The sequence below is a fragment of the Poecilia formosa genome, unplaced genomic scaffold (genome assembly GCF_000485575.1).
Source record: "Poecilia formosa unplaced genomic scaffold, Poecilia_formosa-5.1.2 Scaffold18, whole genome shotgun sequence".
NCBI classification, from domain to species: domain Eukaryota; kingdom Metazoa; phylum Chordata; class Actinopteri; order Cyprinodontiformes; family Poeciliidae; genus Poecilia; species Poecilia formosa.
The window spans coordinates 906,792-926,412 of NW_006799957.1; the positions used below are offsets into that span (position 1 = coordinate 906,792).

The following is a 19,621-nucleotide window of genomic DNA, read 5'->3' on the forward strand; positions in this document are numbered from 1 at the left end:
TGTTTGTTTTTATAGAATCAAAGTAATAGCTCACCTTGTTTTATCGAAAGGAGTGAAAATTGTAATCTTATTCAATTTATTGGTTTGAAGTCTGCTTTCACGGACTCTTAGCTCTCTTCCTGGAACAGCTCAAGGATTATCTGGCTTTGGGTCAGGTAAAAGTGGGCAGGGCAGTTCATTGGAAACTTCCCCTTTTGTTCGTTCCCAAGGAGATGAAGGGGTGGTTTCAGCCAGTCCAAAGCTCAAACTCTACACTTCAGCTGAAATATGTTTTATTACCATTAATAAACACAGACATTGCCATCTAATCATCAACTGCATTGTAAAAATTTCCTCTTAGTTTCTTTCATCTTTTATTCTTACGTCAACCGTGTGGTATAATGTCCTCTAAAGTGAGTTTATGTGAATGTATGTGAGCATTTGAAGTCTTGGTAAATTTAACAGTAGAAAATATTTATTAATAAGTAGGAATATTTTTCAGATTTTTCATAGAGTGCACAGTTTTCATAGAAAAATAAACAGAAGTCAAAGTATGTTCAAAACAATTATGCCTTTCAACATATTTTAAAACACAACGATAAGTGTATTTCTTCTTCAGAGTAAAAAGCAGAATAAATGACAGGTAAATATGTTTTTTAAAAACATCTAGAAAAACAAAACAAATGGCAAAGGTTACATAGCAATAATGCAACAAAACCATTAAAACAAAAAATAGAAGGCATCTTAACACAAAGACATGATAACCTGGAGCTGTTTGAATGCCTTGTTGTTTGAAGTACTTAATAAGGAACATCATGGTTTTTGACTTTGATCTTTTTACTCGAGTGTAAATAGTAGATAAAACATAGCAAGTTTTCAATATGATCATAAACAGACAATATTGTTACTTCTTTTTGTACAAAAAATCCATAAATTATTTTAGATGTGTTTAATAAAGTGCGTAAAGATAATAGCATTATAGTTTTGTGGCATATTCTTTCTGTACATCCATCTCCATAAATGCTTTGTTGTCAACTCCCATGTGAACGTCTGTTGCAACTTTTTCGATTTCATCAGATGCCTGCAGGAAGTTAACAATAGTGTCAGATTAGGAACATTAAAAGAGCATACTTGGTAAACTGTTACTAATTAGCTAACAACATGACGAGGTCAGCATTTTACCTTTGAATTGTTGCAGCCACTGAAGCATATTAAATCACTCCTCCTCACAAAGAGATCAGAGTTCATCTTCGCTTGCTTGCATCCACCTGTAAAACAGACATAATCGTATTGTTGTTTTACCTTTAGTCATCCATTTAAATTAAACATACTTATTTTTAGTCTGTTTAAAGTAAAGCCTCTAGAAGTAAACTCTTACCAGTGATTATGCTCAAGAGCAGGCCAGACACCAATGTGATCAGCATGCCAAAAAGAGAAAAGTAGACATAGGACAGAGAGTACCAGGAGTCTGCTAAAGGAGGCCTGGAACTAAAAATGAATTGATTTAGTATTTTGCCTTCCAGCAAAATGTACTTAAAACAACTGGTTAATAGCAACTTTCAGTTTCTATTAAATCCAACTGAAAGACATAATACCACTTAAAAGATCTGAAAGTAACATGTATGTCTAGAAATAGAAGGTAAATTAAATTAATTTAAGGTTTTGCCACAATGTTTATGTATTGTTTTACTCAATTAGAGCGTGTTACACTCATACTCAAGTGACCATTGCAAAGTAGTAAACACAGACAGGCATAAGGATTTAAGCAAGTTTGTCAAAGGCCATATGGTCAGTATCTTTTCAAATTGAAGCAAGAAAAGAACAGGAGGGATCTGGTCAATGCTCACCGATTCACTGCTGGCTCATTTGTTCTGTTGAGCTACCTTAGTTCACATTACTGATAAGATTTCGGAGTAGACAATTGCATTGCAATCGCCTGAGCATAAACAATCAGGGTCATAATGTTACACCTGATAGATGTATAAGAAGAATGAAGCAAAACAAAATAGAAAAACTATTGTTGCTGTTATTACTTGTCTCAAAGCTTAATTTTTAGTGATGAATTACATATTTCAAATCAGATTTTAAAGCCTGAATAATTTTCTGTCTGACTTTAATTTCCAAAAGAAAAAGAAAACATTGTTGCAAAAAGAAAGAAGATAAAAAATAAATAAAATAAATTGTTTTACAAGTAGGTTTCTGTTTTGTAAAAAAATAAAATAAAATACTGACTCTGGAGTCAGATTTGCTGGGCTGGTCCATGGAGCTGCTGTTGTGCTGTTGAGGTCCACTGTTTTGTTGCAGCCAACAGTGGTGAGGGGAAGGGGAAGTGTCTTGTCAGCTGTTGGAGGGTAAAGCTGAGCTCCAATTCCCACCCACAAAGTTAACACCAAACCAGTGATCAATCCTCCCAGTCCTCCCTGAAAGGTAAATATGACCTCAGTCAACTTCCACCTCACGGAGTCACATTCCTGTTTTGCTACTGCATATTTTCTGTTTTCTTAAGGTTCAGTTGTGCAATAAAACTTTCCAGGTCAATGAAATACTCACTGTTGAGTTTGCTGTGTGGAAAAACATGCCTAATAGATAGAGGCCAAGAAGAGGTCCACCGATCATGCCAAATATGGACAGAGCTGCCTGAAAATAGAAAAATGTTAACTTGTAGTGCTTAAGAAGTACCACTTGATGGTGCTGTAGAACTATAATTAACTGTGACAATATTGCTTTATTCTAACATAATTTTACCTGCAGAACACTTCCCATTGCTGAAGCAACTCCAGCCATTCCAATACACACGCCTCCAAAAAACACACCTGGGTGTTGGCAAAATAAAATAATAATAATAATAATAATTAAAAAAAAGCAGTCAAACTTAGGCAAAGATAAAAATCAGCAACAATTTTATCATCACTTTGCTGCGGTTGCACAGAAAGGACATTTCTATTCTGTTCTAAAATGTTTTTTTTTTTTATTTAGATATTTTGATTAGGAAGTACTAATGAATATCAAATATTGGGCCATGTAGCCAAGAAAATTTAAAAATGTATGTGTTTTCCTGTGCAGACAGGCCTACCTAATACTTTAAATTACATCAGGTATATCAAATTTCTCTCACAAAGAGAACCCAGCCCTTCATTTGGGTTTCTAAAGAATTTCTGAGAACCAGATTACCTGCTTATGCATTTCTCAGTAAATCAGTAAAGAGAAACACTACATGTTAACCTGTCTGCTCCAAGTTATCCAGCCTGCTGCAATTCAGCTTGTGGAAAGTCAGTGCTGTGACTGCTCTACCCACAGTTGTTAAAGCACCAATCATATATTTGTGATTAATTTGTAATACATTGTACTGAAAGTTCAGACTGTTATCTACCAATGAAAACAACCACTGAGATTATAAATAATGTCAATTGTGGCTTTTCATTGGTCTTAACTGTAAGGAGTCAACAGCTAATGTTGTACTTTGTGGTTGCTGTCCATCCATCTAGATAGATAGATTGGTAAGTAGGCAGGCAGGTAGGTAGGTAGGTAGGTAGAACTCACTCAGGCCCATGTTCATCCAAGTCACTTGTTTCTGTGTGAAATCTTTGTAGACTGGAAAAATGAAATCTTCCACAGTGACAGCAACAAGAGCATTAATACTGGAGGACACCGTGCTGAAAGAAGTCCAAAGGCAAAGTTTCAGAAACTTAACAAATCAGAAATGGATAAATGTAAAAGGCTGCAAAGATTAGTACAAGGTGGCATGCAATTTCCTATGTTTGATGTCTTAGCACACACTTATCTGTTGGTTAGACAAAGTTGTGTCTTGAGTGTTTTATAGTTTAAATTTACCTCTTATCAGGAAGAAACATTTCCTTACCACCGCATAATTTCTGGAAGTAATTTCATTTTTATTTCTTCATTGTCTCAAGCCTTACCTGAGGGTACCGCTGTAAGCTGCAGCCACGAACAGGCCTGGAATTCCAGGATAAACTGACAGAATATCCATCACAAGGTATGGCAGCAGCTGGTTCACAAATACAAGCCAATACTATTGTCAAGCAATACTTTGTTACCCAATTAAAAAGCATATTGTGCATGGGATGATAAGTAACATAAAGATACTATAGTTACCTGGTCAGAAGTACCTATATCCCCATTTGAAAGTGGGTCACAGTTCTTGTAAATGGAGTACATCGTAAGACCAGAGAACATAGCAAGACTCACTGTCGTCCATAAACCAACCATGTTGATATACAGAGCCCTGAGGGAAACATGACCTGTTAGTGCTTGAATTTTTCCCCACTGCCAGAGGGTTATTTGCATTTTATTTGAGTGATGCTTACAACTTGGCTTGCCCCAAGGTTTTGCAGGAGATATAGCGCTGCACCTGGGACTGGTTAATTGAGTAGATAGACACCCACATTATGCTACCACCAATCACAATATTCCAGAAAGTGTGTCGCTTGAGAGGATCTGGATCAAAGCTGTGAAAAAGATCAACAATGAGAGAGAGAGCTTAGAACATGTCCAAACATGGCACAGCTTTTTTTTGCTCTCAGCTGTCTTTTTTTATATTTTGATAAATGAGCAGGTGTTCTATTCAAGTCTATTCAGGTTTTCTTGAATATCTTGAATACTCTGATTTGGAAAAAGAGGCTCTTTTGATGTCAAAAGGTATTTAAAGGAATGTTGTTAACATACTCAAAAGCTACCAGTCGGCCTCCTTTTGCAGCATCGTCCCAAATTGTTGATAGACCTCCTTGTACTACGGCTCCTCTTGCTATTACAGCTACAAATCCTGCCAGCATGATCACCATCTGCAGTACGTCTGTCCAGATAACTGCTTTCAGGCCACCCTGTGACAGAATTCATATGATCAGACAGGGCAGGTTTGAAGCTAATTTAGGTCACTCTTGAATGTTCAGGGCTTGATCAAGGATATGGTTCACTAAACATTCATACTATGAACTGAATAATGAGTATCAGTTGTATCACAAACTCCAATATCACGAGAACCCCAGAGCTCAAATGTGGTATTTTTTTGGCAGAACTCAAAAGAACAGAATGGCAAACTTTGAGTTAAAGATTGCATTCTCCATTTAATTTATTTCAAACATGAATTAAATAATGTGCAATAGATACTTATTTTTGAAATAATAACACAATACGAACCAAAGTACAATAGATGATGCACACTGCCCCCGTTGCCACCAACACTCCCCACAGATCCAGCCCCGTAACTAAACAATTTGGAAAATTCTCCATTATAAATAAATATACATTTTGTAACTTTCTACTATCTTTTCTTTTGGATTTATAACAGCTGTATCTGTACGAGAAAATAAAAACAAACTTTTTTGTGTTAAGACTTACTTTGGTTTAGTGCAAGAGCTGGAGCATAAATAACTAAGCCCGTGTAGAGAGCCTGAAAAGCAGGACCATTAATGAATTAGTTCCAAACACAATGTGATCATATTTATATCGTCATGGCACAGGTATCTACAATCAGTGATGCATGAAGTCAAAATGAGAAAAGAACAGATGTTGTTTGTTGTTTTAAATATGCGTCATTACATTTTTTTAAATCTTTTTTTATTTTTATATTGTAACAGTTATCTTAATATTTATGATTGTTCCAATTTATTATCCTATTTTAATTAAGAATGCGTGGGTTACCGTCTGCACAATGTACATGGATGTTCCAGTCAGCCGGGTTATCCGATTAAAGCGCCGTTCCAGGTACTAGAAATGAAAAAAAATAATCCACATATAAACATCATTCAAATGACTATCCCATCATTCCAGGCATATTGAGAATTTGAAAAACAACATGCAATTGTGTCCCCATTTTCGATAAATTTCCAGGATTTGTACTTAATTTTATATGATATTGAGATTTTTTTTCTTGTGTTTTTCAGATCTCATATTAGCATTTAACTTATATCTTTTACCTTTACCTTTTTACTTATTTTGCAAACCCAGAAAAGGTGAGTCACAAATTATTTAAGCATCTAAACAGTATTTTCACGCTGGGATGTCTTACTCATAAAATGTCAAAGAGCTTGTAGCAATCCATCTATCTTTCCAGAACTTAAGCATTTTTTTCCTGGTTCTGTTCTTTTGCCACTACAAAAAAAATACACTTGATAAACTATGAGTTCAGTGCCGTAAGGATCTTGACAAAAGTAAATAAATCAGCTCATATAAGGATGAGGCATTTGTCAAGTTTTTTCTAGACTTCTTTTAGTTTCTTTAGTTTAGCTTTAATATGCTGTTTATCTTCTTGTTTTTTGCTAATCTTAAAAAAGATAAAAGGTATTTTGTCCCAGTCAAAGTGTGCTATCTTGGGCTTGTTCTGATTCAACCAAAGATGTTTTGAAGACATTATATTTTTTGGCATGCTGTTACTAACACAGTATCTACCTACAGAATAACCTTAAAAGCCTTTTTAGCCATTAAGTCACAGTTTATTGTTAGATGGTTTAACAAAGAAAATAGTCAGATGCTACCAAACTTAAAGATATTTTTAAAAAACCTTAAAAATGCTGTAAACATGATACATTGTTGCTTAAAATTCAAAAGTATGATTCTTATCTAAAACCAGTTTTTTATAGCTTTGCTGTTTCTTGAGATTTCTTTTTCTACTGCAGCTTTCTCCTAGTATACAATAGTTTAAAATGTGCAGTATGTTCCTACCTCATAGGCACTGGTGATCCCCAGTCGGTAGAAAATTGGTACAAATAATTCAGCAGTGATGGCAGACATGATAGCATAAGAAAAACCAAAGAGCCAGAAGGCAAGACCAAACCGGTAAGCCTCTGAGGGTGTTCCAATGACTGTGATGCCAGACATGAAGCTGGCTGTCAGGGACATGGCGACTGGCACAGCTGTCATTTGTCGTCCACCTAACAAAAACTCTGCACTGTTGTTCTCTTTCCGGCCCCGGATGGCTTGGAAAAGGCCGATGCTGGCTGCTCCCAGAATCGTTGCAGCAAACACCACATAATCCCAAGGAGAGAAAGTGGGCACTGGGCCACCTGTTCCAACCATTGTTGATTTATGAAATGAGCGGAAGAGCTTCTTTGAACCTAAAATCACAGTAAAAAAAAATATATATATATATATATATATATATATATATATAATATTAGCAAAATACAATCTTGCTGAAGGTATATGTAAAACATCATAAGCATTATAAAAAACGCTACATTGAAGATAAAAAATAAGCTGCTTTTTTATTGAATAAATTATAGAATTAATTTAACTTACCTCTACTCTTAAAAATCTCTCCTCAAACCTTCACAAAGTGTTGATGCTTCCAAACACTTAAAGACTTCAGTTCTACCTTACCTTAACTTTGTCACTTCAGTGATCAGTAGTTCATTGATAGTTCAACTACCTCTCGTGCAACTGGAAGTAGTCTGGTCAGCTTTAATGCATTCAGCAGACAATAAAGATTAGTTCACTTAGGTTAATGATCCATCAAGGACACAAGGCAGTGAAGCCTGGCATAATTTCAAAGATTATAAAAGAAAACGATCTGTTGGTGTGTCTCTGGTTGCGCACTGGTGACAATTAAAAGGTTCTTTGCTGACAATAAATCTATTTTTTGCGTAAAATAAAGTGAGGCAGTGACACATTGATGGTAGGTCTGTTTGTGTCTCCTGGTTACACAGTACCTTTTGGTTAAATAAAAAATTCAAGAGGGAGGGAAAGTTGAGTCTTCAGGGTTTGGTCTTCACTCCTTCCGCTATAACATATTGTCACTTGTGATAATATTTCTTTACTTAGTGTTGTCATCTTTCATCACCTTTTCAGCATATTACTTCAAAATAATGACTAATTTGTAAAATGAATATTCAGCTTAAAACAAAAATATATAAATTCAGACATACTATTTATAAAGGTTTAAGCTTTTGTTTTTTTGTGAATATGTCAAATATATTTTTGCTACCATGAGATTTCATATTTTAATATGTCTGCTTTGTAAGAATTAACTGTAGAACGAGCAACAATAATTTAAGCGTTTAATAAAAATGACAGGTTATAATGTTTTCATAAGATTTATAACACCTGCACAGAAGCAATGAGATATCCTGTTACACTAATGCTGATTCACACTCGGACATGCGTTATTCTTTGTCACTGATAAAGGATAAGGCTAATATTCTGCAAAGATAAATGTTATGAGATGTTGACAATACTGTCTAAACAAATGTGACCTAAGAGAGGAATGAGTATAGCCTTTTCAATATGTCCGTTTTACTTGGAACACATTTACTGTGTGTTTGTCCATATGAATCCAAGTGAACTAAAAACTAACAGATAAGCACCGAAACATCAGTGTGTTCAAAACTGCTGCATTTTGCTTTATAATCACTTAATGTTTCCAAGACACTTTGACTAGTCTGGCCAATCATTACTCAAAATTACAGATAAGAAGTCAGTGTATAAAGCTTTTGTTGGGTGTTTTTTTTTTTTTTTCTAGCTTTTATTTGTCAGTAGCTTTTTGTGACCAATGGCTTCACTGCCTATGCCGACTGTGAAAGCAGATTAGATAAACCTGAATGAAAAGTGTATGCTCTGCTAATTTGTTTTTACCAGCTTACATCTTTGCTGACATCAGTTTTTAACTCACAACAACCAAAACCGTAATTCAGATACACAATAACGCACACAAAGACATTATTACGTCTTAACTTCTGTTAATTTTTAATCCAAAAAAGGCTGATTTGTTTTGAATAAAGTGGTTAAACCCACTCTTTAACTTATGTAACCCCTCATAATATATATTGTTTCCAGCACAAGATTTGTGGCACTTTGTGACATCTAGTGGACAGTGGATTAGAGACTGCTTTCAGACAAAATTACATTGTTGTTTTCATTATGCTATTCATTAAGAGCATCAATATGTTCATGTCATCTACGAAATGGGCTAAATGTTCAGTGCACCTCTTTCGTCACAGATAGAAGATAATAGTTTGGATTAACATGGATTAGATTATGTTTGTATATATATATATATCTATGGTTCATCTAGAATGTTCAGACTCAGAACATTACTACATCTGTCAGTGACTGCATCTCTTAAACTTGATTCTTTTGAACAAAGAAAAGAAAAGTCATTTGATATAATCCTATGTTTCTTTTTTCTTTGCTTGTCTTTCATTACTTTGCAGGAACAAACCTGGTTAAGGAAAAACCACCTGGCTGAAAATGGAGACATCAGCGTTCAGCTGCTGGGTTCTTTTTCTGCTGATTTACCCAGTTGTTCCCATGTGTCTGCCCACAGAGTCCACATTGTTTGTGGAAAAGCCAGAATGTGACTATTGTGTGGCAGTCAACACTACTATCTGCATGGGAGTTTGCTTCACAAGGGTATGTATTTCTTTGTAGTAGCAGAGAAAATGCTATTAATTTTACTGTATGAAAAAAGTAAGTTTGTTGCACATATGTCATATAATGTAAACCCCAAGATGAGCTAATTTACTCAGAATTGTCAGATTTCAAGTCTGTATGAGTTTAAAAATACATTTTTGATCAAGATGAGTAAAAAATGCTGAGAGAAAATGTATTTCCTGACTGTGTTGAGAAAAATAAAAATGGATTAATTACTTCTGCTGTGACCTAAGTCTGTTAGTTACAGTCTCATACATAGTAGTCGTGTAGTTTTTAATTCGTCAATCTGACAAAACTTTGTTGGCCAGCTTTCTAGTTTACTCATAAATTTGGTAAGATTAGCTGTTATTTCTAGTACATCATTTGGAAACTAAAATATAGATACACACTCTTTGCATGTTTGTGTCCCAGTCAAATGAGTTTTTCGCAGGTTCATTCATCAGCTGTTTCCCATGTGTTTGTGTGTCACTCAGGACAGCAACATCGGGGATATTTTCCACTCACGCTTTGTTTTTCAGAGAAGCTGCACCTATGATAAGGTGGAATATCGCACAGTCATTCTGCCTGGCTGTGCTATTGGCTCTAACCCTGCATATACCTACCCAGTAGCTATCAGCTGCCACTGTGGTGCCTGCAGAACTGAAAGGGATGAATGCACACACAGAGTCAACGTCTACGATGCTAACTGTGCTAAACCAGTCAGACGCGTTTATCCTTATCCCGGTCAAAGCAACTACATGATCCCATTTTAATCCTTCTGTTTATGTAAGAAAATAAAGGTTTTTACTTCTTATCATATAATAGACCGTAGATGGTTTGCACTGTTTCATTCTATTTAATCTGATTATTGACTAATAAAGCTATAGTTTGACATCTTAGTTTACAGTTGATTCCACATATTTTGCTTAGCATTGTTTCCATACTTTTTCTTCCAGACTTTTATTATTTACTGTTAAATAGATTCTCTGAATAAAAACCAATTAAAACTGCATCATCTAAATGGCTCTCTGAATCAGATGTCCTTGAGTTAATCACATTCTGTTTCTTACCGTAGCTGTGTGTTTACTGCATAACAAACCCGAGGCTGTTTACATCAGCAGGTCACCTCCTGATTCTATATTTACCTGTGAAGTCATTCAGAGAAGTATGTGATTGTTGACACAACTCTTCTTTTGAATGGGGTTAAACGGATGGGTATAAAATCTGAAAGACTTAGCCCACTGTTTACAGGCTCTTCTAAACAGCACATTTAACACGTCTGTTTGTTAGCAGCGTCTATGTCTCATCCTAAATGGGGTTTATGCTAGTAGACTGTCCACAAAGGGAGTTTCAGAGACAGCTGGAGAATATAAATAGCTCAGAATTGTGAGTGAGACAATGTTTCATAAAGTCATCTTCTGGGGTGAAGTGACATTGGTCTTTCATAATCACTGATTGTATGAAGCTTTCACATATATTTTCCTAAAACATTAAGACAATTCAATGGTTTTTGTTGGTTCTAAATCTCAGATATTCTCACAAATTTCCTTAAATATAAAATAACGAAAGCGTTTAACTAAAGGGCCGCAAATTAGATTTCCAGAGTGTCCCTGGCAATTTGTTAAAAGGAATTGCCAAGAGCCAAAATTTAAAGTCTAAATTAACTTTGTTAAAGATGTATTTTAGAACCAGAAATTAAATCCAGTTTATAAGAAAATATAGGCTAAAAACTGCTCTACAAAGTGTTCACAATGACACACCCTAAAAACCTGATCCTCTGTTTGGCTTTGGAGTGAGCTGACATAAATAAGCACTACCTTTATGTCTTGTGACACAGGAGTGAGAATATTTGTGAAGTTACTGGTCTGACCCGTCTAGGTTTTGGAATGGGTTCTCTCTAAAAGACAAGAAATGAAAATAGGTATGGTCATTCTGATTTTTAACATCAGGATATCCCAGAGGAAAAGCTTACAATTGATCAGTTTCAGTTTTATTCCACTGGCCACTCATATTTTATTTAAAAAAATTGCAGGTGGAAAATTATTTATCAGGCTATATAATGATCTGTACCCGAAAAAAAATATTTGCCATCATCAAAGTACTCAAACTCTTCCCATCATTGCTGACTGTATTTTGTATGTTTGTATTGATATTTTGATGCTTTGTCTTTGTGGATTGTCATCAACCTAAACTTTAGCTTCTTCCAGAGATTCCCTATCATACTCTGCCTGGGCTTCTCCAACATGTTAATATTACATCCAATCACAGGCATAAAGTTAGTAAAAATAAAAGGTTATTTTAAAACTAAATGTGCCGGGTGAATGAATAATATCTGAGGTTAGCAGTTTGCACCCAAAAATTGTGTGTCCTTCTCAGACAGCAGGTATTAATGAAGATTCCTACAGTATCTAAAAGTGGAATGGAAGGCAGGTCTCAGCTGATAGCTCAGCTCCACTTAAATTATGGCACTTTGCAAATCCAAGCATTAGCTAAAGGGTTTTACAAAGCAAACTAAACAGTTTGCGTACAAAATCCCACAATCAATTAATTAATCAATCCAATTTTATTTGTATAGCACATTTCAGCAGCAAGCCATTTCAAAGTGCTTTACAGCATGTGACAATGAATAAACGGAAAGAAAGAGAAAGAGATTTTGAAAAAATATATATAAATAAGAACATAAGTTAAGTCAAGTTTATTTGCATAGTACACTTCAGTAACAAGTGTCCTTTGACTTTGAACTGCTCTGGCAGTTCAAAGACCTATAAAGACCTTTATAGGTCTTTATACAAAGACCTATAAAGACCTGCAATTATGAATATGTGTTCCTTTTCAAGTTCCAACATGTTGAGCTACATTAGATCATCTCTCTCTTCCTGAATCTACTTCTGCTGAAACACTGGAGTAAAAAGGAAGCACTCAAAATAAAATAGGCTCATATGATTTACAAAGTTGTTCGGCTATGACTCTTAAACCTAACAGGTGATAGGTCACTGTGGCTTAAACTGCCTGGCTGTAGTTGTGTTTTGTAAACCCTACAGGATGAAACAGAGATTACTAAGGAATTTGCCTGCCTCAGCACTGCATGGAGACCAGCTATGTGGTGAACATGCCGATCACTTTTTCAGTCAAACATCATACACTTTTGACTGTGTTTGGTTTACTCCGCTGGGCAAAGCAGTGACATGTTGAAACAACTCCTGACAGCTTACAGTGTATCACCAGATTAGTATTACATCAGGAATATATTTTTTGATCCTGAGAAATTTGCTCCTGGTATTTGCTTAGTGAGTAACACCTGACACATGTAAGCTAAGAAGTAACAGATTATGCTTCCTTTAGTCAGTCAGCTGTGTTAAGTTGCTGTAATAGATAAGGAATCCGACATTTGGCTGCTGAGCTACATTAGATACTTTTAAAATTTGTGACAACCAAGAATTTCAGCACGCAATTTTATTTAAATGGTAGAAAAGAAAAAAAAAAACAGTGTAATTGTATGCTTGTCAAAAAGGCCAAAGCTTTACCAAAGATTAAAATAATACTGCATTGCTTGCACCAATATGTTTTTAATTTATTAAGGCTTTAATCTACTAAAGCCTTAGTTTGAATTTTTTCCCACGTGTCTATTAAGGCTAATAACTGATTGAAGTTGATGCCACCTTTGAAAAAAGTACTTGCTTGCCTTGCAAATAGTGTGCACCTCTCTGTGTTACACAAGCTTTTAGCCACTGGCTATATGCGTAGAACCGGTTCCTGGTAAATTTTTCAAACCTTTCCAGAACAATCCTCCCGTGTTTAGCATTCAGCTTGTAATATTCCAAACTGTCTCCATTAACCTAAAAGAGAAACTTTTCTAGAAGAATTTACCAGATTGCCAAACACAGGTCATATCTGCAAGATACATGGTATTCATATTATTTTAAAGTGGAAATATTATCAGTGTTCTAGCAGTATTTATTTATATACTGAGTATAAAGACGATTTTCTGTAATATTCTAAACCTGCAACAACATCCTCAATACTTAAGAGCTACATTTCAGCACCTATGAGGAAATATACTTTTTTAATCATTCTGGCAGAGTGCAAAAGAAGGGAAGCATATAGATTAGTACATTATAGTAAAATAATCAGTACTGGAATTTTCAAATAAAAGTAATCTATCAAAAGCACCAAGTTTGTTTAAAGATATAAAATATAAATACCTCTTATGCATTAAATCAGATGTCTATATTTCTCATACTGAAAGCTGAATAGTGAAAAGGAAGCAGGACAAGAGTATATAGTCTTGTTACAATAAGCCTATTATACTACTATTACTATTCTTGAAGGAATGACAACTTTGTTAGCATGGAGACAATCCTTAAAACAATCAATGAATTAATACATTTATCTGAAAACAAATGGTGCTTCCATCAGTTTTATTTTGCATAGCTACACAAATTTAAAATTTGAGTTCTTTAAACAAACATGTTTTGCTTAAAAGAAGTATATTTGTAAAACTATAAACTGATGCAGAGTATAATAGAATAGAATAGAGAACAGAAAGATCTAGTTCCCTTTTGTGAATCCATCAACACCCACGCCTCAGGGGTCTTTAGCCATGACAAATTTAGTAGTTCATCTTAAATTAGCCGTGACCCAAGTATAGATGTATGTTAAGAATGAAAAATATATTTTGAGAGTCTACCCCAAGCTTTTCTATTCATGCATTTTAATTTTAAATAAAATTTTGAGCTTTTTAAACAAAAGATTATTTTTACATTTAACCCCCGCCATCTGCCTCGTTCCAGCCAGTCACTCACTCGTTCTAACATTTTAACTGACGGATCGATCGGCCAACGGGGACGAAAAGAGGAGCGATATCTGAACTCTGATTGGTTCTTATGGAAACGTCTTCACTCTGATTGGTTCTTATGGAAACGTCTTCACTCTGATTGGTTGTCATTAAGGCGTATGCTGTAACAGTCTTTGCCACCATAAGACCAGTGGAAATTTCCAGTCGGTCTATTCATTGCTATAAAACGGAGGTGAAAAGTGGTTGAAAGCGAAATACACTTTTAACGACTTAAAACTCTTCTTAAAGCTGCATAAGACAATTATTTGGTAAGTACCTTGCTATATTTACGTTTTAGTGAATAAATAATCTACTTTAAATCATCGAATTTGAGTTCTTAGCTGTTTTATTTAGTTTTGCGGGCTGTGATGGTTTGAATGGATGCTTTACGTTGCTGTTCTTTATATCAAGCAGCAAACGCCATAAGGTCTTAAAAATTGGTTAGTATTGTTTGCGACCATGACACGTTTTACTTGTCCTGAAGTAAGAAAATTATTTGCTGTCAAATTTTTTTATCATAATCTAATGCTGGAGAAGGAATTCAGTTATTGAAATTATGAAGTAAACTTGTCCTACTAATTTAGATATGTACTATATGTAGACACTTTCCTTACGAAGAAACGTGTTTTAGATCTCCAGTTATCTAACTTTTAGCCAGTACATTTCTGTAAAATTTCTATAGAAGGCGGGAATGCCCTTTTAAGGCGTTCCGGAATGTAAATAGACGTTGTGGTGAGTGGGTACATCACAACCATGTGACTCTGAAGCATACAGACAAGTTTAAACCTGCAGCTCTGGGTGGGTGGGATAAGTTCAGCGTTTAAAAGTCTGTGGCTACTCAGGATTCTGTTCACTTTTTGGTTTTATCTCTCCAGGACACCACTTCCCAGCTTAACTGCAAGCACTTGATTCTACATCTCTCCATTTTCTATCTTCACTTGTGACATATAAGAGCCAGCATGTCTCAGCAGCAGATTAGGTAAGTTTCATTAACTGATTTCCTGCTCCTCATAATATTGACCTCAACAGAATTATCTATAAAAGTAATCTTAGAGTTTTACTTTTTGATATTTTTTTATTTGGATTATTTTAAATGGGTAATGTGTTCAGGCTTTAGTAAAACAGGTTTCTCTGTTACCCTTCAGCCTACCTGCCAAACTCATTAATGGCGGTATTGCCGGTATTGTTGGGGTTACGTGTGTCTTCCCCGTTGACTTGGCTAAGACCAGGTTACAGAACCAGAGAAGTGGGCAGCAAGTCTACAAGAGCATGTAAGTATTTATAGCTACAATCTACACAACATGGATGTGTGGTTTCGGGGCATTACATCTACTACGTCTGTGTTAATCTGGTGCTATCCTCTCTAATTCCACAATGACGCATGGATGGAATTGGAGTCACTGTGTCCTGACCTGATGGATTGTGACAGCTGTGCATTGTTAACTCCTCCTGTTTTTTTTGAGGAAGTCGCTTTAGCTCATTTGGGTGGAATTTTACAGCCCAACCGAATATTCTAGAATATTCTGTTACCTTGTGCAGAAAGTTTATGTAATGTTTTTTTGTTTTTGTTTAATGAAGGATGGACTGCCTTGTCAAAACTATTCGATCGGAGGGATACTTTGGAATGTACAGAGGTAAGATTATACATCTGATTATTAAGAAGCTTTAGGTTAGCACATGTGGAAGTTCAATTTTTATAGGATTAATTTTAGGAAAATGGTAAGCTCAGTGTCGAGTTGTTGTGCAGTAGTTTTATTTTTGGTTTTTGAAATGAAATCAAAGTAAATGTCAAGACCAATTCCAATTTACTGATGCTGTTAAACACGGTACTACACACTGTTTTTGTTTTTTTTTTTCCCCTTTTTTTTAATGTTTAAATCTGCAAAGAAAATGGAGACCATTAGGCTAGGCGTTTGCTCTTGTGAGGAATGCTGTTTGCATCTGTGTTTTTCCATATTACAGACTTGGGTCCCCCTGGGATATTGAAGGCTAGCCGATAAGGCGCAGCCACGCTGGAGGCAAATATTAATGGTTCTTACAATATTGCTTCTACTTAAAACTATAGGCTCAAGTTTTATGTTTTGCCATCTGTTCTGTAATTTGACTTCCTGTCATTAACTACTTGGTTGTCTCTTCACTGTCCTGTCAACCTGTCATTACTTGTTCTTTCCTTGACTATAACATTACAGTCTTTGTTAGATCTTGCAAATTAATCTGGTCTGATCTATTTTATTTTATTTTTTTCAATGTTTTAATACAACATTGTACAACAGATAACTTTGCAAGTTTGTCCAAAGTCTGAAATATGTGTAGTCTTAAAGTCAACCTGTCTTGTCACTAACAACTTTTGATTAAATTTCTGTATTGTCATTAACATGTTTAGACACTTTACTTGACTCATTTTAAAAAGAAAAATGTGTTTGAATTTTATACTTCAACTTTGTTTCATTCCCCACCATTCCTTTTCTGTCATCTTTCCTTTAAAACAATGCTTAAGTGTAATGTTTCATGAGATAATGTGCTTTGCCAGAGTTATTGAAGCAGCTTTAAGTTGAGTTCTATTTTATGATGATATAAAAACATTGACAGGCAAATGTTTCTCTGTCATTGGAAACTAGATTGTGACATCGATGCTAATTGTGAATTTGTTTGTTCCTTAGGGGCAGCAGTAAACTTGACTTTGGTTACCCCTGAGAAGGCCATCAAGCTGGCAGCTAATGACCTCTTCCGCCATCACCTTTCCAAGGACGGGTGAGTGCATTTGTCTAGTGTCTGTCAGAAATTTAATGTGTCACAACTTATGTCTGACTCATTGTTTTCTGCTAACAGAAAAGGCTTAACAGTATTCAAAGAAATGCTAGCAGGGTGTGGTGCAGGCATGTGCCAAGTTATTGTTACTACCCCCATGGAAATGCTCAAAATCCAGCTGCAGGATGCGGGCAGAATTGGTAAGAAAACCATTGAGTAACGGAGAAGGTACTTCATCCTACAACCTAATTTTTGAATTTTTAACGTTTCTAATGTATACATATGTTTTTTTCTTTTTTTTTTTTTGTTTAAGCAGCCCAACAACAGAAACCAGTGATGATGTCTCCCACAAAGCTGGCGGTGACGAACACGGTGCTGAGTCGCTCGTACAACTCGGGCCCTGTGATGTCTGCAACAAGAGCCGTGTCGGCAACGCAGATTGCGAAGGAACTCCTGCAAAAACAGGGCATCCAGGGCCTGTACAAGGGCCTGGGGGCAACACTCATGAGGTGAAGCTCATTTTTATTCAAAAACGGCTTTCCCCCCCCCCACTCCATATAAGAAAAAAAAAAGAAAGTTTAATATTTACTAATGAAGATTTTGTTTTATTTCTTTCAGGGATGTACCCTTTTCTATTGTTTACTTCCCATTGTTTGCCAACCTGAACCGACTGGGCAAACCCAGCCCTGCAGAGTCATCGCCCTTCTACTGGGCCTTCCTGTCAGGGTGTGTTGCAGGATCTACTGCTGCGGTTGCAGTCAACCCTTGTGATGGTAGGTTTCGTTTTATCCATTTGTCATCAAGTACCAGTAGCAACAAGTCTTAAAGAATGTTCTTTCTCTATACAGTGGTGAAGACCAGACTGCAGTCCCTCAACAAAGGAGCAGTTGAGGAGAGCTACAACGGAGTTATGGATTGTGTGAGGTAAGATGGCACATTCTTTCCACACCAGCTACTGATGCATACTTACCCTGTCATACGTGGCTCTAAAAATACCCTTCCTTCTGTTTTGACAGTAAAATTATGAGGAAGGAGGGGCCGTCTGCCTTTCTGAAGGGGGCAGGCTGCCGTGCTCTGGTCATTGCACCTCTGTTTGGAATTGCACAGGTCATGTATTTTGTTGGTGTTGGTGAATATATCCTGGACAACTATTCTCCAAGTTTCCTGTCTGTCTGAGCTGCATCAGCAGGCCATCTACACACTGGGCCTGACGTAACTACTGGCAGCTACAATCAGTTTACAGCAAAAAACAGAAATCATCTTTATAGTTTGACAGCTGTGTCGCACTTTGCACACTTTTGTGACTTTGAAACCAACTGAGCCCATCATTTGCACTTGAATCTGTTGACCTTTTTTAAGGTGGTGGACTCAGAATTACAGTGTTCTTGTATCCTAGTCCCAAAACATTCATGTCTGGATTCCCTCTATGAGGGAGAGGAACTCACTCAGACCTAGTTTTGTGTTTAGTATTTCAGTTTTTAAAAAAAGTTATTATTATTATTATTAACAAGTTCTTTTCATTTTATATACATTTTTCCCTACAGTTTCCATTTATGTCTCATCATACTAAGCCTTCCACTTAGAAGATTTGTGATGGCTAAATATATGGGGCCCAGTTTACACTTTAATTCTGTAAATGTGTTTTGTATTCTGCTATTTTAATATTTGGTTGTTTTATTGGATTGATCTTGAGCCTTCCTACTGGTGTGGGACCATGAAGGTTACCAAACCGTAAAAAGCGTCCTCATACAAAACCCTGTTATTGTTTGCATGTCCTTTACAAAACTTGCTATTATATATATTATGTTTGTGTAGGCCCTTTTAGACCTTTACATTTATATTATTCTAAGTATCACTGGATTATGTTGCAATAGAGCAGAATTTTATTAATTGGGTTCTTGGAGGCAGCATTATTCACTTGAATTTAACATTAATACTGTGAGAGATGACTGTTGCATACTGTCACTGTGATGACTTTTTTACACATTATATCCATTAAAATTTTCTTTTCATTCACTTTGGTTGCATGGTGCACTTTTTTTCTTATGCAGATATTTTTATTTGGTGTAAAAGTGTCCTTACAGCACCCTTAGAGTTTTTTTTTTTTTCTTGAATAAAAAAAATAAACTCACTTTTTGTGTATTTGTTAAGTTGGATTGATCCTTCATTGCTGGTGCCTAAGTGATTAGCACCACTGCTTATTTTTATATACCTTTTCAACGCTTCTTCTTCTAGAAGACATAAGGTTGGAGTATAAACGGTAACAATACTTTTTGGCTGGCTGTTTTGGGTCTCTTCAGCCTGCCCAAGAAGGTTGAATTTTTCTGGTGAACTGTTGCTTTGGGTAAATATTGCAATGGAAGACTTTAAAATGTACTGGAATTAACAGTATTCTTGATTAAATTAATATTAACAAGGACATTGGAAAATAAAAAATCCTTTTAACGCCAAGCCTAACTGGAGTGTTTGAAAAACTAAATTTTACTCTTATCTGACTAGAACATGCGTTTCCATTTAGAGCACCACCAGCATTTATCAGACCGAATGCGTTTTTATTGGTGTTGGAAAACCTTCAACAATCTGGCATTGTCTAATGGTTGTCCTAGAGACTTAACAGTATTATAACTAATATGTCACCCAAGTCTCCATGTGATGGTAAGATTAAATAGGTTTGTCACATTTTCAGTTGATTTAAAT

The 19,621-nt window shown here is 35.7% G+C and overlaps 3 protein-coding genes across 6 annotated transcripts in view; 2 read left to right on the forward strand and 1 right to left on the reverse strand.

Annotated features, from left to right (window-relative positions):
- Positions 1-336: 336 nt before the first annotated feature.
- slc5a8l (solute carrier family 5 member 8, like) overlaps positions 337-19,621 on the reverse strand; it is a 21,107-nt gene continuing 1,822 nt past the window's right edge. The window contains exons 1-16 of one of the 2 annotated variants that reach the window (XM_007546882.2): positions 7,234-7,581; positions 6,658-7,049; positions 5,638-5,703; positions 5,335-5,386; positions 5,134-5,201; positions 4,663-4,817; positions 4,305-4,445; positions 4,093-4,222; positions 3,897-3,985; positions 3,520-3,632; positions 2,725-2,792; positions 2,530-2,616; positions 2,212-2,399; positions 1,358-1,467; positions 1,162-1,247; positions 337-1,060 (exon numbers count right to left, since the gene is read on the reverse strand). In XM_007546882.2, coding sequence (XP_007546944.1) covers positions 956-1,060; positions 1,162-1,247; positions 1,358-1,467; positions 2,212-2,399; positions 2,530-2,616; positions 2,725-2,792; positions 3,520-3,632; positions 3,897-3,985; positions 4,093-4,222; positions 4,305-4,445; positions 4,663-4,817; positions 5,134-5,201; positions 5,335-5,386; positions 5,638-5,703; positions 6,658-7,011 — 1,812 coding nt within the window. In that variant the 5' untranslated portion in view covers positions 7,012-7,049; positions 7,234-7,581 and the 3' untranslated portion in view covers positions 337-955. Of the gene's footprint in view, positions 1,061-1,161; positions 1,248-1,357; positions 1,468-2,211; positions 2,400-2,529; positions 2,617-2,724; positions 2,793-3,519; positions 3,633-3,896; positions 3,986-4,092; positions 4,223-4,304; positions 4,446-4,662; positions 4,818-5,133; positions 5,202-5,334; positions 5,387-5,637; positions 5,704-6,657; positions 7,052-7,233; positions 7,582-19,621 lie in introns of those variants that run through there. The other variant, XM_016668867.1, reaches the window with a different exon arrangement.
- On the forward strand, positions 9,016-10,352 carry tshba (thyroid stimulating hormone subunit beta a). The gene is made up of 3 exons (XM_007546883.2): positions 9,016-9,034; positions 9,144-9,342; positions 9,837-10,352. The coding sequence occupies exons 2-3, from the start codon at positions 9,181-9,183 to the stop codon at positions 10,113-10,115; spliced, it is 441 nt and encodes a 146-aa protein (XP_007546945.1). The 5' UTR covers positions 9,016-9,034; positions 9,144-9,180; the 3' UTR covers positions 10,116-10,352.
- Positions 14,301-18,940, forward strand: slc25a55a (solute carrier family 25 member 55a). 3 transcript variants are annotated; one of them, XM_007546885.2, is made up of 10 exons: positions 14,301-14,445; positions 15,052-15,155; positions 15,322-15,447; positions 15,755-15,810; positions 16,837-16,927; positions 17,006-17,124; positions 17,241-17,433; positions 17,543-17,697; positions 17,773-17,848; positions 17,941-18,940. In XM_007546885.2, the coding sequence occupies exons 2-10, from the start codon at positions 15,136-15,138 to the stop codon at positions 18,098-18,100; spliced, it is 996 nt and encodes a 331-aa protein (XP_007546947.1). In that variant the 5' UTR covers positions 14,301-14,445; positions 15,052-15,135; the 3' UTR covers positions 18,101-18,940. The 3 variants fall into 3 exon arrangements, with proteins under 3 accessions (XP_007546947.1, XP_007546946.1, XP_016524355.1); XM_007546884.2 differs by having other exon boundaries at positions 14,303-14,445; positions 17,238-17,433; XM_016668869.1 differs by lacking the exons at positions 14,301-14,445; positions 15,052-15,155 and having other exon boundaries at positions 15,422-15,447; positions 16,139-16,927; positions 17,238-17,433.